The sequence below is a fragment of the Oculina patagonica genome, chromosome 8, assembly GCF_052425735.1.
Source record: "Oculina patagonica isolate OP01 chromosome 8, crgOcupat, whole genome shotgun sequence".
In the NCBI taxonomy this organism is placed as follows: Eukaryota; Metazoa; Cnidaria; class Anthozoa; order Scleractinia; family Oculinidae; genus Oculina; species Oculina patagonica.
Genome location: NC_135765.1, coordinates 15,337,572 through 15,351,533, shown reverse-complemented (window position 1 = coordinate 15,351,533; position 13,962 = coordinate 15,337,572). Strand labels below are relative to the sequence as shown.

At 38.2% G+C, this 13,962-nt stretch overlaps 1 protein-coding gene across 2 annotated transcripts; it reads left to right on the top strand.

The window, feature by feature from the left end:
* The first annotated feature begins 95 nt into the window (after positions 1 to 95).
* On the top strand, positions 96 to 13,706 carry LOC144664521 (telomerase Cajal body protein 1-like). Of its 2 annotated transcripts, none has more exons than XM_078525694.1 (11): positions 96 to 605; positions 1,162 to 1,266; positions 1,776 to 1,887; positions 2,919 to 3,007; positions 3,589 to 3,679; positions 4,181 to 4,313; positions 4,819 to 4,908; positions 5,899 to 6,020; positions 9,122 to 9,225; positions 9,660 to 9,812; positions 12,554 to 13,706. In XM_078525694.1, exons 1-11 carry the CDS (start codon positions 103 to 105, stop codon positions 12,708 to 12,710), a joined length of 1,659 nt encoding a protein of 552 aa, XP_078381820.1. In that variant the 5' UTR covers positions 96 to 102; the 3' UTR covers positions 12,711 to 13,706. The 2 variants fall into 2 exon arrangements, with proteins under 2 accessions (XP_078381820.1, XP_078381819.1); XM_078525693.1 differs by having other exon boundaries at positions 4,819 to 4,911; positions 5,902 to 6,020.
* The last annotated feature ends 256 nt before the right edge of the window (positions 13,707 to 13,962 follow it).

Sequence of the window (13,962 nt, the reverse complement as noted above, 5' to 3'; positions counted from 1 at the left end):
GTCATGTAATATCGTAATGAAATTTGCAATACACTGCCCAGGTTCTCACGGTCAACATGGCGGACATCATGGCGGGATGATCGTGAATATTGGTTAAAAAAGATGTCTAGGCCCACTGATTCTGGTGATTTAGAGGAGCCAGCTGAAGCTGAAAAAGTGGAAAATGTGGAAGAAAGTTCTGATTGTTTGCAAGATCCTACGGTTGCTCCGCAAAAAGCCAGTGCAACAGATTCTGTTGACAGTGCCTTCGAGGACAGTGGAGTGATCCTTCAAGATGAAGGGCTTCCGGATGAAGCTCTGACGGTAGATCATCAATCCACTCAGGTTGATAAGCAAACTTTTGATCAAGCTGGATCTCGAGATGTAAGTGATTCTCGATCAAGCCAACTGGAGGACAAATCAAATGATTGCGAACTCGAAAGAGACACACAAATGCATGATCACCCGGAAGACCAGCAACTATCCGGGGCAGTTGCTGTTCAAAGTCTTCATCAAAATGAAGGCGACAGTGATTCAAGGCCAACAATTTGCGAGGAAAAATCAACCGATCGCGAACTTGAAGGAGACATTCGAATGGAATCAGAAGACAACTACAGAAGTGAACTGTATGATTTCCCTAGTTTTTTACTTGTTACAATGTTATTACTACCTGATTATGAAGCTCTGCAAGGGGAGTGAAGCAAAAACTGGGGTTTTACATGTATGTGTTATTTCTTGAGGTGCGGGGAGGGGGGGGAGGTGTTTGGCCTAGTGTGATGTTTGAATTTGAAATTCTGATTCAGACTGTTATTCATAAATTTCAAACTGGGATTCGCAGAGTTTCAATTTTTATCTCAGAAGGTCAGTAAACAGTATTGTTACTTGCCCTATGAATAGCTGATTGCGTACAACATTCCTGTACCACACTGAAACAAACTCTCCGAATAATTTAGTTCATATTTTCTTTTCGATTGGTTGAGAGACTACTGAAAGAACATTTTTCTAATAGGATTGCTTCTGCCTACACTGTAGCTTCAAAGCTACATTTTCAAAATCATGTCACCATTTAATGGAGTTGTTATTAATTCTTTTCTCAATCAAAGCAATTTTTTAATTACAATCATTGTAAGTCTGATGCATGATCATTTTGAGTTTGAATTTACAGTGTGTTTTTCTTGCTAGGTTCTCTGTAGTGCGTTATAACTTCAGTGAAGTTCCTCAGCAAGTAACAGGAGCTTGGCAAGACTTTGATTCCTCAGCTTCAAACTTTCTCAAGGGTTGTAAATGGTAAGTATGGTGTAGGTTTGAGGGAGGAGAGGGAAGGGTAGAGGGAAGGGTTGAGTTCCTGAGTCACTTGTCTTAAACATTTTGAATGCTGTAAAGTGGATTCCAGATTTCTTAAACCCTCAATTTTTTCAAAACTCCTGATAACACGAAAAAAAGTGTTTTCCCTTCCCTCAGTTGAACACTGCATTTTTACCCCTAATTTTTTTCAAACTCCCTGATTTTTTTAACCAATTTTTGTTTCCCTTGGCAGTTTGAGAAATAGGCATTCTGCTGTATTTAAAAAAAACCCATAAGACCCTTCCTATTGTGTCAGGCTTACTGAGGTGGCAAGAAAACACAAAGTAGGGTATAAAAGATCACATATGTTGGCTTGAAATAGGGTAAGGGTTCAAAAAGTGAGCAACTCCTCTAAAAAAATGTGAAGAGAGCACAGCTAGGTATCCCTCCCAAAAACCAAATTAAACATGCTAGGGAGTGTGAAAGAGTTAACTGTTTTTTTGTTTCTTAAGGTCACCTGATGGCTCTTGTTTACTGACAAACAGTGACGACAACATCTTACGGATATTTAACCTCCCTGTGGAATTGTACAGTGGAGTTGCTGTCCAAGGACTGTCAGAAATGGTATGTCTGCTAGGAATACAAGTTAACTTATAGGCAAGAAATACTTGTGGGTGGTGCAACCTCGAAATGACGTGCTGGGAGGGGGGGGGGGTGCTCTCATACTGTATATACCGGTAAGCTATATGGTTATGTGCCGCTATGAAGGTTATGGTTTTCAAGCAGTATAGTCTGTCTGTGATAGGGTGTAGAATAAGTGGTATAAAAAATTAAGTACAAAATAGGAATAAAAACTCAGACGAGGAGGAGGAGGCCTTCCTAAACATACCGTAAATAAAATTATTGCAGCAACATTGTTGGCAGACGATTTTCCATTAAAAGCACTAATATTGATGCAGTTCTAAAAAAGCAACTCTGGGATTGGATAGGGATTATTAGTGTCTAGTCTAGCATATGGCTACAAAAATCAGCTGCCAGACATTGTCTGGTATAGGGTAAGGGTTCTAGTAGTCCCTGCGGCACACCCCCACCCAAAACTATACAACTTGTCAAAGTTGTTCAGTCTCCTCTTCCTCCTCCTTTTCTTTATCCTTCTCTACTCTGCAACATGCATAGATGCCAAGTCTCACGCTTTTGGCGTGAGACTCACTCTTTTGACCTAATCTCACGCAACCACGCCATTCAGACAAAATATCACGCTTTTTTAAAATACTACAACTTGAGGAAAAAGTCTTATTAATTTAAATAAAGAGATATACTTTCAGCTGTACTTTGGTAGAGATGAACGCTAATCGAGTAGGGAAGAGTTTAAAAACAACAAATGTTTGCCCATAATGATGGAGATTGCTTCTCTACAACTTACTTTTTTAAAAAATTTTTGGGGGAATATACCCCCAGACCCCCCTAGAAGTTACCTCCTCTGGGTCTCACTAATGCTCCTTCGGGGCAATTCAATTTCTCACTCCATGCCAGCCAAAAAACTTGGCATCTATGAACATGGTATTAAGACACTCATAATGCAAGACATTTTTCATTACTTTATGTGAAATATCTCTTAAACAGTACTAAGTTCATACTTTCCTTATTTTTTGAAGGTGTCAGTACTAAAGATGCATGAGGGAGAGACTGTTTATGACTATTGTTGGTATCCCTTTATGTCATCCCTTGATCCTGACACATGCTGGTATGTTATACATGTAGGAACTTTTTAAATAAGGTCTTAATTGACAAATGGCAAGTGAAATTTGTACTGACAGCTGTATTAAGGTTGCTAGTATTAATAACAGTTAATAGTGGCCTCACCCAGTCAAAAAACTTTGTGCAATCTTAAAAGATATCCAAATACCTGCAGAATGTAAGGATCTTTCAAGGATCGATCATTAAAGGATGCCAGGAAGGTATTATTAGTAACAACCTTCGATATAAAGAGGATCTGACAAGGATTTTTGGCAAAGATCATTGCAAAAATCCTTCCATATTGTCAAGGATTTGAGGAGAATGTTACCAGTATAAACATTTTAAAAAATGTTCTTTACAGGATCTTGCAAGGTCCTTGAGGATCCACCAAGGTCACTGCAGGATCATTGCAAGAACCTTAAGAATTTTGTGCATCAACAAGAATATTATTGTGTCTTACAGGATTGATAAAGAAACCCTCTGTTTATGCACACAAACCCTGAAAGCAGAAGTAAATATCCAATAAATTATTTCAGATTCAGCTTGTATTCATGAATGACTAATGTGTAAACTATCAACTTTTTACAGTTTACTGAGCAGCAGTCGCAACCATCCTATCCACATGTGGGACGCTTTTACTGGAACAATAAGATGTACTTACAGAACGTACAATCACTTGGTAAGACTTCATGTTTATAGTAGAACCTCCCTTAAGGTGGCTGGTAGCATTTTTCAGCACTAATACTTTAACAGCATATAGTACAACAAATTTTTATCAGTTGCTGCTGCAGAAATGGTATCAAATAAATTTCCCAATGATTGGTGAATATGTTTTGGTTATTTTCTTGATGTCACTGGTTACAATAGCAACAGTTTAACCTATTAAAAACACCCTTAATTTTGGCTTTAAGTGCTTATAACTCAAAAACGAGATTGGTGACCCCCATTTTTTATTATGTGACATTGATCAGCATGTTAAGATACACTTTTCTGCAAAGTAAAGAAAATTTCTACAGAGCAACTTCAAAGCCACCTGAAATTTCTAAAAAATTAAGGTGGCTCTGAACCCACTCCGTAGAAATATTTTTAACTTAATAGAAAGTTGTATCTTTACATGTTGATCATAAATTTTTTTTTTATCATAAATTTTTTAGCAATTTTTTTTTGTTTTAATAATAAGGATGAAGTTGTTGCTGCAAATTGTGTGTCATTTAACCTGGATGGCAGTCAAATCTTTTGCGGTTTCAACAAGATGGTTAGAGTTTTTGACACAACTCGACCAGGAAGAGATTTCCAGGAGAGACCAACAACAGGTGTGTAATTTGAAAAGTTATATGTGAAATCCTGCAATGAGATAAACGTAAAAAATAAAATTAAAGCTAATAAATATGAACTAAAAATTCTATGAAATGCGATAAAAGTTGATGAACATTTGTATCAAATTTATCATGTACACAAGTCTTATAAACAAGGATTAAAACCTAAATTGTCTGGTGGTGTCACGCTAAAGTACAAATTACACTGAAATATTTATTGCAGCTGGTTTTGACATTAGGGTTAGGTTTTAGGGTTAGGGTTAGAGCTGTTATAGCCCTAACATGGTAAATAGTCCTTAAGGCTTTTTTAGTTTATACATTTAAAAACCAAAATATCTTTAAGCATTTTGTGCTTAAATATGACAAATATGATTTACACGTGATGACACTCTTCTTAAAATAAAAACATGAAAATAATGATTGATGGAGAAAAACAGTTCCGGGTCTGACAGTAAATCCACGTTATTGTCCACTATCTCATGTATGTCATTGTTTTTTACAGTTAAAAAGGAAGGTCAGAAGGGAATCATCTCAAGTATTGCATTCAGTCCGGACAACTCTGGGATGTATGCTTTGGGCTCCTACTCAAAATCTGGTATGAATTAATAAATCAAATTCAGTTAATATGTAAATTAAATTAAATCAATGAGAAATAAATTGGAATCCCAATTTCTCAAACCCTCGATCTCTTGAACCTTTCGATAACTCCAACCAAAAGTCATATCCTTTGAATTTGCATCACTTGGTGGAACACTGATTTCTTGAACCAATATTTGTTTCACTTTGATTCCACTGGGAGGTGCAATGGCCTCATGGTTAGTGGACTGTACCTACCAGTACTCAGAATCGAGTCTTGGGCAAGACACTTGCAAGACACCTGCATGACTAATAATTAATTAATATTATTTTTGTTCCTTCCATCTTTGTAATAATCCTTAGTTAATTAGCTTGAAGAAATTATCAGTGCACTGGAATTTTCCTCAGGTGGCCTGAAAAAGTCAATGGAAGGCATGCACTTGTCATTTTCCTAAGTTTATCAGATGACAATTAACGAAAATGTTAGAGTATATACCCTTGGGCAAGCACCGCCCCTGCAGGCCAGGCTCAAATGTAGACGATCCAGAGTTCATCATACAGTGCAGTGGCTTATCTATGGGAGGGACTCAGGGGGCCCCCATCTTAATTTTGGGCCAAAGCAAGGCCTGTACTAAGGGCTGAGAAAAATTACTTTCATGAGGGGGCCCCCTCTTATTCTTGGCGTCTAGATGTTCAAGCCCCCCGCTTACCTGAAGGTCTAGAGCCGCCACTGCAGTGGAACCTCAATTTAACGAACCTCTATGTAACGAGGGCCTCAGTGAAAAACAAATAATATTTTTCGACCATGGCATTAAAAGTAAAATATATATAAAAGAACCTCCAGATGACAAAACCTCATTATAGTGAACATATTTCACCAGTCCCTTTGCCCTACATTATATCAAGGTTCCACTGTACTAGCTGTTAGGTCACCGTACCACACTAACTCAAGCTCAGTAGTAGAAAGATTTTTTAAACCTTGATAATGAATTTTGTTCCTCCTCACCAGTTGGTGTCTACTCGGATTCAGATGGTGAGCTAATTTTTCTCCTCCAAGGACAGCAGGGCGGAGTTACGTATGTCATGTTCTCCCCTGATGGGACAAAGCTGTACAGTGGGGGTAGAAAGGTGTGTGAATTGAAATTGCATTACAGTTGTCAAACCAATATGGCTATGTTTGGTTTCTGGATTGAATGGTTTGATCTGGACTATGTATTGAGATGTCTGAGTCTAGAACCTTGCTCAAGGCCCTGCCAGGGTAAATTCTAACGGGCAACATGGCCCAAAAAGTAGAAACAGCACACAAAAATGAAATTCTGACAAACCATAACCTTTCTTGCCAAGTTCCAAGGAGTGACAAAAAGGCTGAGAATGACAGATGAAACAGCGATACCAGACATGACTGTTGAAATTCAGACAAGCGACTCAGCGACTCCCTGGCAGGGATGCCTGCTTGAGTCATTATATTTCGTTCTTGTGCTGGTTTCCCCTGCAGAGATTCTCTTGGGGTAACTTATCATAAATGCCAAGAAGTACCCTTTGATGTATTAGCTACCAATCTAAGGATGGGCCAATACCAGTTTTTCAAAACAATGCAAAACTGGCCTTTTGATGATGTATAAACATCTTGTCAAAGAATTCAAAGATTTCAATATTTATTGACAAGAACATTGTAATTGTTACTCAGGCCTTGCTCAATAACAAATCTATAAACATTAGGGGCTGACCAGACGACCTTAGACTTGGGTCACATGCAGTATTGATTGTGTATCGTAAGCATTGATATTTCTCACTAGTATTGCTATTTTCTGATATTTTCATGGTATCACAGTACCAAATATTTGGTATCGGATATCAGGTCAACCTTAGCTACCATACCATCCTTGATTAGCAAGAAACCACAACAATGATTCAGCAGAATCAGTATTTTACTATCACTGGGGTGAAGAATATCGTTCGTTAAATGGAGGTTCATCAAATTGAGGTTCCACTCTGTTGAAGGCACAAGTGTAATAACTGGTCACAAATGTAATAAAGTCGCAAGTGTAATAAGGCAGACGCGTAGCTGAGGTTTTTGGAAGGGTGTTCGTATTGACAGGAATATTTATTTGGGGGTTATTAAATACGAGCGCCGAAGGCGCGAGCTTCTAGGGGGTCTGGGGGCATGTCCCCCCAGAATCATTTGAAATCTAGAGGCCCGGAAATGCTATTTTCAGCATTGTGCACGTCAATATTTCAAACTCGATGGAGTTCAAAATAACAATATTTCCGGCATTTTGTTAACTTGATACATTCATATATACATACCGGCTTAGTACACTAAACGTTTAACAAAAGCTTGACGTGTGCTGCAAAGGCATCTTTTGGTTAATGCTTAAGCCCCACCCCCTAGCCTCCCACGCAGTCCTTCTTGGGGGCGATCAACGCGATCGCCCCTAAGAACGACTGCGTGGGAGGCTATCCACCCCCCGGCTCTACCGTAAATGTACTAAAAGCAGCGTCAAAGCGTCAATATGCACTAAATATGCACGTATCACCTGGGTCTCCCGAAATTGCATTCCCCTCCTTTTGTCTATTGATACTCCATTTATCACATCCCGAACGCCTGTTTACTAGGAAATGTTTTTTAACGACGAGATTATTTTGACTACATATAATACTAGGTCACTAGGATATATTGAGGCCACTTATTTACTAATTCACTACAGGACTACTCGTAAAGCAAACTTGAAAATTGCATCATCCTCGGGTGGAGGCCTTGAAATAGATTGACAGTTTCGTCCAGATCGGCATATCATACTTGATATGAATGAGAGCCAGTGATCTAGTGAGGAGAGCCCATTCTCCTAACAATTTAATACTTTCCCGATACTTAAAGCGTTTTCTTGTAGGGTAATTTAAAAGCTGCAACACTCAAAGTTTGTTTTCCATTCCCCCACTATTTGCTAAAAGCTGAAAATCAACAGTTTGTGTTTTCAGTCCTCTATTATTGACCTCCAAAGGGGGTTCGTTCGAACCCCTCGAACCCCCCCTCCTACGCACCTGATAAGGTTTGGTCACAAATGTAATAAATATTTTACACTTAGGCTCAAATGTGAACGGCACCTGTCACTGAAATTATGTTGTCAGTAACTATCACTTTGCATGTACACAACATTTATATTGGAGAGCTTGTCTAAATGGACATATTAATCATTGGTTCGGTTGAACCACGTCAGATAAAGCACTGCTCTCAACCAGTAACATATTCAAATGGAATTGCATTCAACCATAAAGTAATTAGGCAAAAAAATCCCCTAGATGGCACCAAGCCTAGATATATTGGAGTATGGTCGATTTGCCATAGCTGGGATTTATTCAAGAAATGGCCAGACAGCGTAGACTGGCTTTCATTTAACCATGGCTAGAGTTTAGTTCGAGTATATCGTAAATGCACCAACAGACGAAATGAATAACACTATACTGGCCAAGATTTGCTATCACGATATTAAAGTTAGTATGGTCGCATTGTAACTTCTGCTGTTGAAGTTGGGTTTCATGCTAAAATGACTGTCACTAGGTAAATAGACTTCTTAAAATTCCACGAGATCGTTAAATGGTGATGAAGTATTTTTATTGACAACTGTTCTTCTTATGAAACCACAGGCAAATCACCCTAAGTGTTCGTAGGTTACTGATAACAATTGTTGACATAAGACGAACAAAAGAAATACATCAAAATATATGAGGCTTATGAATAAAGCACTAAAAATTACATAAAAAATACCTAAACGCATCTATGTGTGAATATCTCAATAAAGTAAAATGAAATGTTAACTGATTCATATGTGGTGTTTTTTGGCCTTCCTAGAACATTTGAAGCATCTTATTGAAAAAACGACCTTATAAATGACTAATTTGTCCATTTAGACAAGCTCTCCAGCATAGGTGTTGTTTAGATGTAAAGTGATAGTCCCTGTTCACATTTGTGTCTGTGTGTGAAATATTTATTACATTTGTGACCAGACCTTATTACACTTGTGACTTTATTACATTTGTGACCAAATGTTATTACACTTGTGACTTTATTACATTTGTGACCAGTTATTACACTTGTGCCTTCAACACACTCTATAAAGTACAACTGGCAGTGTGGTAGTGAACATGACTTACTGCAATTCCTAAGTACCTATTATTGATCTTAATAATTTTGTTGAAATCGTGCAGATCTCAAGCTTTTTTTCTGATAGGATGATGAAATCATATGCTGGGATGTGCGAAATCCTGGAACAGTTCTGTATTGTATGATGCGCTCAGTGGACACCAATCAGAGGGTATATTTTGATATTGACAGGTATAAAAATATTAATAAATCATTATGCATGTAAATTGATGTGAATGGCGCTTCTACCCCCCCCCCCCCACATAACAAGGGCATAACATGATAATCAACCGGTCAAGAAATGTTATCATGTTAAATCCCCTCTGAAATAGAGATGTACTGAAAACGTAAAGCCATAGAGTGTAGAGTTTAGAACCAAAGTTAAAAAAAAGTAGAAACAGTAAAACAACTGTTAAGGTTAGTTTTATGGGTTTGCAAGGTAATCAAGCCATCATTAAAGATAGATGGTGAAATTGATAATTATACTCGGTGGTTACCATGACAACAAACATTATTATAAGCATAGTTTGTTAAGGGGGAAAGCAGCCAAAAGTGACATTCAAAAACCACAGTTGAACTGTCAGCTATTTGGGCCACTTACATTATTAATTTATTCCAATATGTAGGTCTGGGCAGTACATAATATCTGGTAATGCTGATGGTGTTGTTTCCATCTGGGATTCAACACTTCCACCTGTTAATGATGGCACAACGACAGAAGCTACTCTACAGCCAGTCACAAAGTTTGTGGCTCATGGTGACCTTGTGAATGGTGCCAGGTATAATATACATAATAATTTTTTTTTTTAATTGTAAATGCATCAAGGCTTGTAAAATGCATACCAAGTATCATTACCATCATCATCACCACCACCACCACCACTAGTGGTCACCATAAGGACAAATTACATTGTATCTGACCTTTGTATAGAGGTAGCTAATGTACAGTAGGGAGGTTTCAGTATAATCACATGTATGGATCAGCTCATGGTAATTTATTGCGGTTTTCAGTGAAATGTGAACTCTGAAATTCAATCCTCAACCAAAGGTTTACGCTTTTTGCTGCCGTCAATCATCTTAGCGGACCTCTCGGGAAACAGAAGTTCACTTCAATCGGGTCAAAGGGTCAAGTCTTTCGGTTGTGATTGGTCCATCCATTTTGTTTGTTTCTGTTTTTCATGGTTCGTTAGCTGTTGCCAAAATTATGATTGACGGCAGCGAAAAACACAATCATTTGTTGGATTTTGAATTTCAGAGTACGCATTTCACTGAAAACTGCAATAAGAAAAGATGTACTTGCTAAGTACTCAATGAAAAATTCTGGTCAGAAAATGGGGGTCACAGATTTTGCTAATAATTATTTGTTATGAAATTGGGTGTACCGTATTTTCTCGATTAAACGCCGGACCCCGATTAAACGCCGGCCTCGTATAAACGCCGGGTCAAATTTGCTAGTTTTTGTGTTTTGCTGCAGCCGCAATGGCTGCAAGCAAAACACATTGAGAGCTGAAGTTTGTGCCGTAAGGTCCGTAAGGTCCGTAAGGTGTAAGTGCCGTAACAGAGGAGAAATCTGAACTACCGATGTCAATCAAATCCATGAACAAACAAAATCGAAACCAATGAACCGTAGCGCTGATCGCATTCGAAGTTACGGGCCAAAGTATTCGAACGCAAACCACGTTGGACACGTTGGAAAACAGAAAACCGATTTAAAAGTATATCGCATTGGGAAAGAAAACAAACTGTGGCGCGACCACTCCAGTTTTATGAGAAAATTATTCTGCAGTTTTCATCATTTACGAAAAGAGCGAAGACTTGGAACCTCGCCGAAGGTCATAAATATTTTCTCCAAAGGACCGGTTAGTGCACAGTTTGTAAACTTTCGCTTTGAAAATAAACTTACCCTCACCTTGTCTACACTGTCTACAGCATACTAGTACTGTATTAACTCTGAACTTCATATTTTAAAATAAAATGTATGAACGTGTAACTTGTCACGCAAAGACAGCTGGAAAGGAATATACCATGCTGGTAGGCTGCACCGCTAATTGTAGCTGTATTCGAGCTATATAAAAGACAGCTAGAAACGAATTAATACTAGTAACATCACAATGGGAAAGAAACTTATTCAGTGGTGCACACCGTCGAAAACAAAGAAATATTAAAGGAAGTTCTCATTCACCAGATTCACTGCATCAGATGCAACATTCGTCAGTTCGTGTTTAAATGCGTGGCGACCAGTTTGTTTACTAGTTATTAAAAAATAATACGGTCTTCATTTAATAAACAGTTCATCCTTAAATTTCAGCTTTTCTACGACTGACAGGTAGGTACTATAGTATAAGCCCCGCTAAAATAGCTGGAAAGGGAAAGTTTTTTGAAAAATGAATTTTTGACTGCCAGACGCGCTGGCGCCACATGTTTATTTTGTGAAGATTAATTAAACGCCGTGAAAAATAGAATTTGATGTCCAGCGAGCCACTGCATCTTCGGCTACGCAGTCCTCAGTGAATCCTCCAACTTCACAAATTTCTAAAACTTTAAGAAAACGAACTTTCGCAGAATCAAAAATTGGTCCTTATCGATCTTCCGATCTTGTTGTGAAGACACTGAAATTCGACGAGTGTTCATGCGTGAAGGGATGACTGACGAATGATAATAATTATTTGTAAACTTTCGCTTTCAAAATGAACTTTGCGTTACGTTCAACGCCGTCTTTCTGTTGTTGTACGCCGGTGCGCGTGCGATTATTTATAATTTCTGAATTTTGATCTGTAAAATTATCAGGATTGAATTAACACAAAGTGACTACAATATAGTGCAATTATTAACCTGCACACAAGTGACAGACAATAAAAGACGTTGGATTTCAATCTCGACTCACTTGTCTTTCATCAACATGTTCCCTAAGACTTTGCTCTAGCAGCAAAACACATGGACCCATTGGGGCCCTATTTTTAAATAAACGCCGGGGGCGTTTGTTCGAGGTCCCGGCGTTTATTTGAGGTCAAGCTAACAAGTAAATATATTCTGTTTGTCACAAATCTCGATTGCAACATAAACTATCCAATCTGTTATAGTGCAACTGTGGGAAATAATCACCTTTGGATACCCAGGGACACTTTTTTGGGGCTGAAGGAAGAGAAAAATCGTCCCGCCTTGACAAACTGCCCCTTGGTCTCGAAGATTGGTAACAATAAATCAGTCTGAAAAATTGGCTGAAAATTGCAGTCCGTTAATAAACGCCGGGCCCCGATTAAACGCTGGCTTCAAATAAACGCCGGGTTCATGACGCCAAGTTTGAAATAAACGCCGGGGGCGTTTATTTGAGAAAATACGGTACGCTTTATCATATTACCGGGTATCTATTTTTATTGGACCATTTTCATCTTCAAACCAAACAAGAGAGAGTAGAACCTCCAAGAAACATCATTCCGTACAACAGAGTGTAATTTGTGACTGCATTATATACACTGAATGGGTAATTTCAAGGTATAACCCTTGTTGTTCTATTTACCAGTTTCCACCCCAGCCTTCCTCTACTGGCCACAACCTCTGGCCAACGTCAATTTGCAAACCCTGAGAATGACAGTGATGACGAAAATACAATGGACCACGATATGAGAACACAAGGTGATAATTCACTCAGGATCTGGGCAGCTGGTGAGCGACAGTAATGAGAGTGACCCTCAGGCTGGACAAAGTGAACTGGAAGACTACAGGCTGCTTCAACTCGAAAAGATTCCAAATTCTGTAAAGGAGCAACTAAAATAAAGGTTGCTTAGAACGTAGAAAACCCTTGTGAGAAATCTACAGACAGCACTCGGCAGCAAGCTGGAAGGACAGGTTAAAACAGACGACTGGGAAAAAGTTGTCTGTTTACGAAGAAAGTTCCTTGGTTATGCAAAGTGACGTGACAACATCACCTAACAGTTCCTGCCATGGACAATGTAAAATCATAGTTGGTAAAATGTTTCCAGATTATGAACAGTCAATCAGCTATTTATTGTATAGTGGCACTTAGTTTGCTTTTCTAGCAAGTGTAAGTCAGCTAAGAAGAATCTAGTAAGTTTGGTACAGTTGAGCCACTTTTTAAAAAAAAGCATTCTTGTACGACGATGCTTTTATACGGATATCAAAGAGGCAGGGAAGAGTGTCCATATTATGGAGGTGTCCATATCACAGAGGTAGCATTCATTTGAATTTTGGACCAATGCAAACGCTCGATAAATGTAACTGACACTCGCGCATTCATACTATACATAAAAGATTCCTCGCATAACATAATTTCCTATCGCAAAGATAACGCCGGAATTTTAAACTACGATAAACAAGTTTATCTACCACGTAAAGGTTCGATTTTTTTTGGCACTTAAAATGTGAACATGTTTACAACAGATACTATCACTGGTTTCAATAGACCATGTTTGTTTGGAAACCAATCAACTGATAGTTGGCAAAAAACTCGGGCAACATCACAGACCTGAAAGATGAGAAGTCTGACTCAAACCAACAGAACAACTCGTTTCATATAATACATGTAGATTTGTAGTCTGTGAGTACTTTCACATAAGAAAATACATGTTATGTGTTTTGTTACTATTTTTTTATTTTTGTGTACATTTTGTGAAATATCAAACCTTGATGTAAATAAATTTGTCTGTATTTGTGCACTTTTACTTCTACCTAGCTTCTCTTTTAAGCTCCACGGTCAACATATAAATTCTCAATCTGGTTTCTGTCCACTTTGTATTGTAACTAGTTGAAAGAATTTGTTTTAATTAAAACACTTCCTCTTTATAAAACATTTCCTTAATTCCCTTGACTTGGATAATTGATTATGTTTGGGGAGCAATAAGATCGTTACCGGTAATTAATTTTCAGCATAAAGAAGAGATCCCAATTCCATACCAACAACAACTACAGTTA

Bases quoted from the DNA above. Each gene is read 5' to 3' on its own strand.
- LOC144664521 (XM_078525694.1), top strand. From the start codon at position 103: ATGTCTAGGCCCACTGATTCTGGTGATTTAGAGGAGCCAGCTGAAGCT. The intron at 3,008-3,588 runs GTATGTTATACA...AACTTTTTACAG, and splicing joins CTTGATCCTGACACATGCTG to TTTACTGAGCAGCAGTCGCA. The intron at 9,226-9,659 runs GTATAAAAATAT...TCCAATATGTAG, and splicing joins GTATATTTTGATATTGACAG to GTCTGGGCAGTACATAATAT.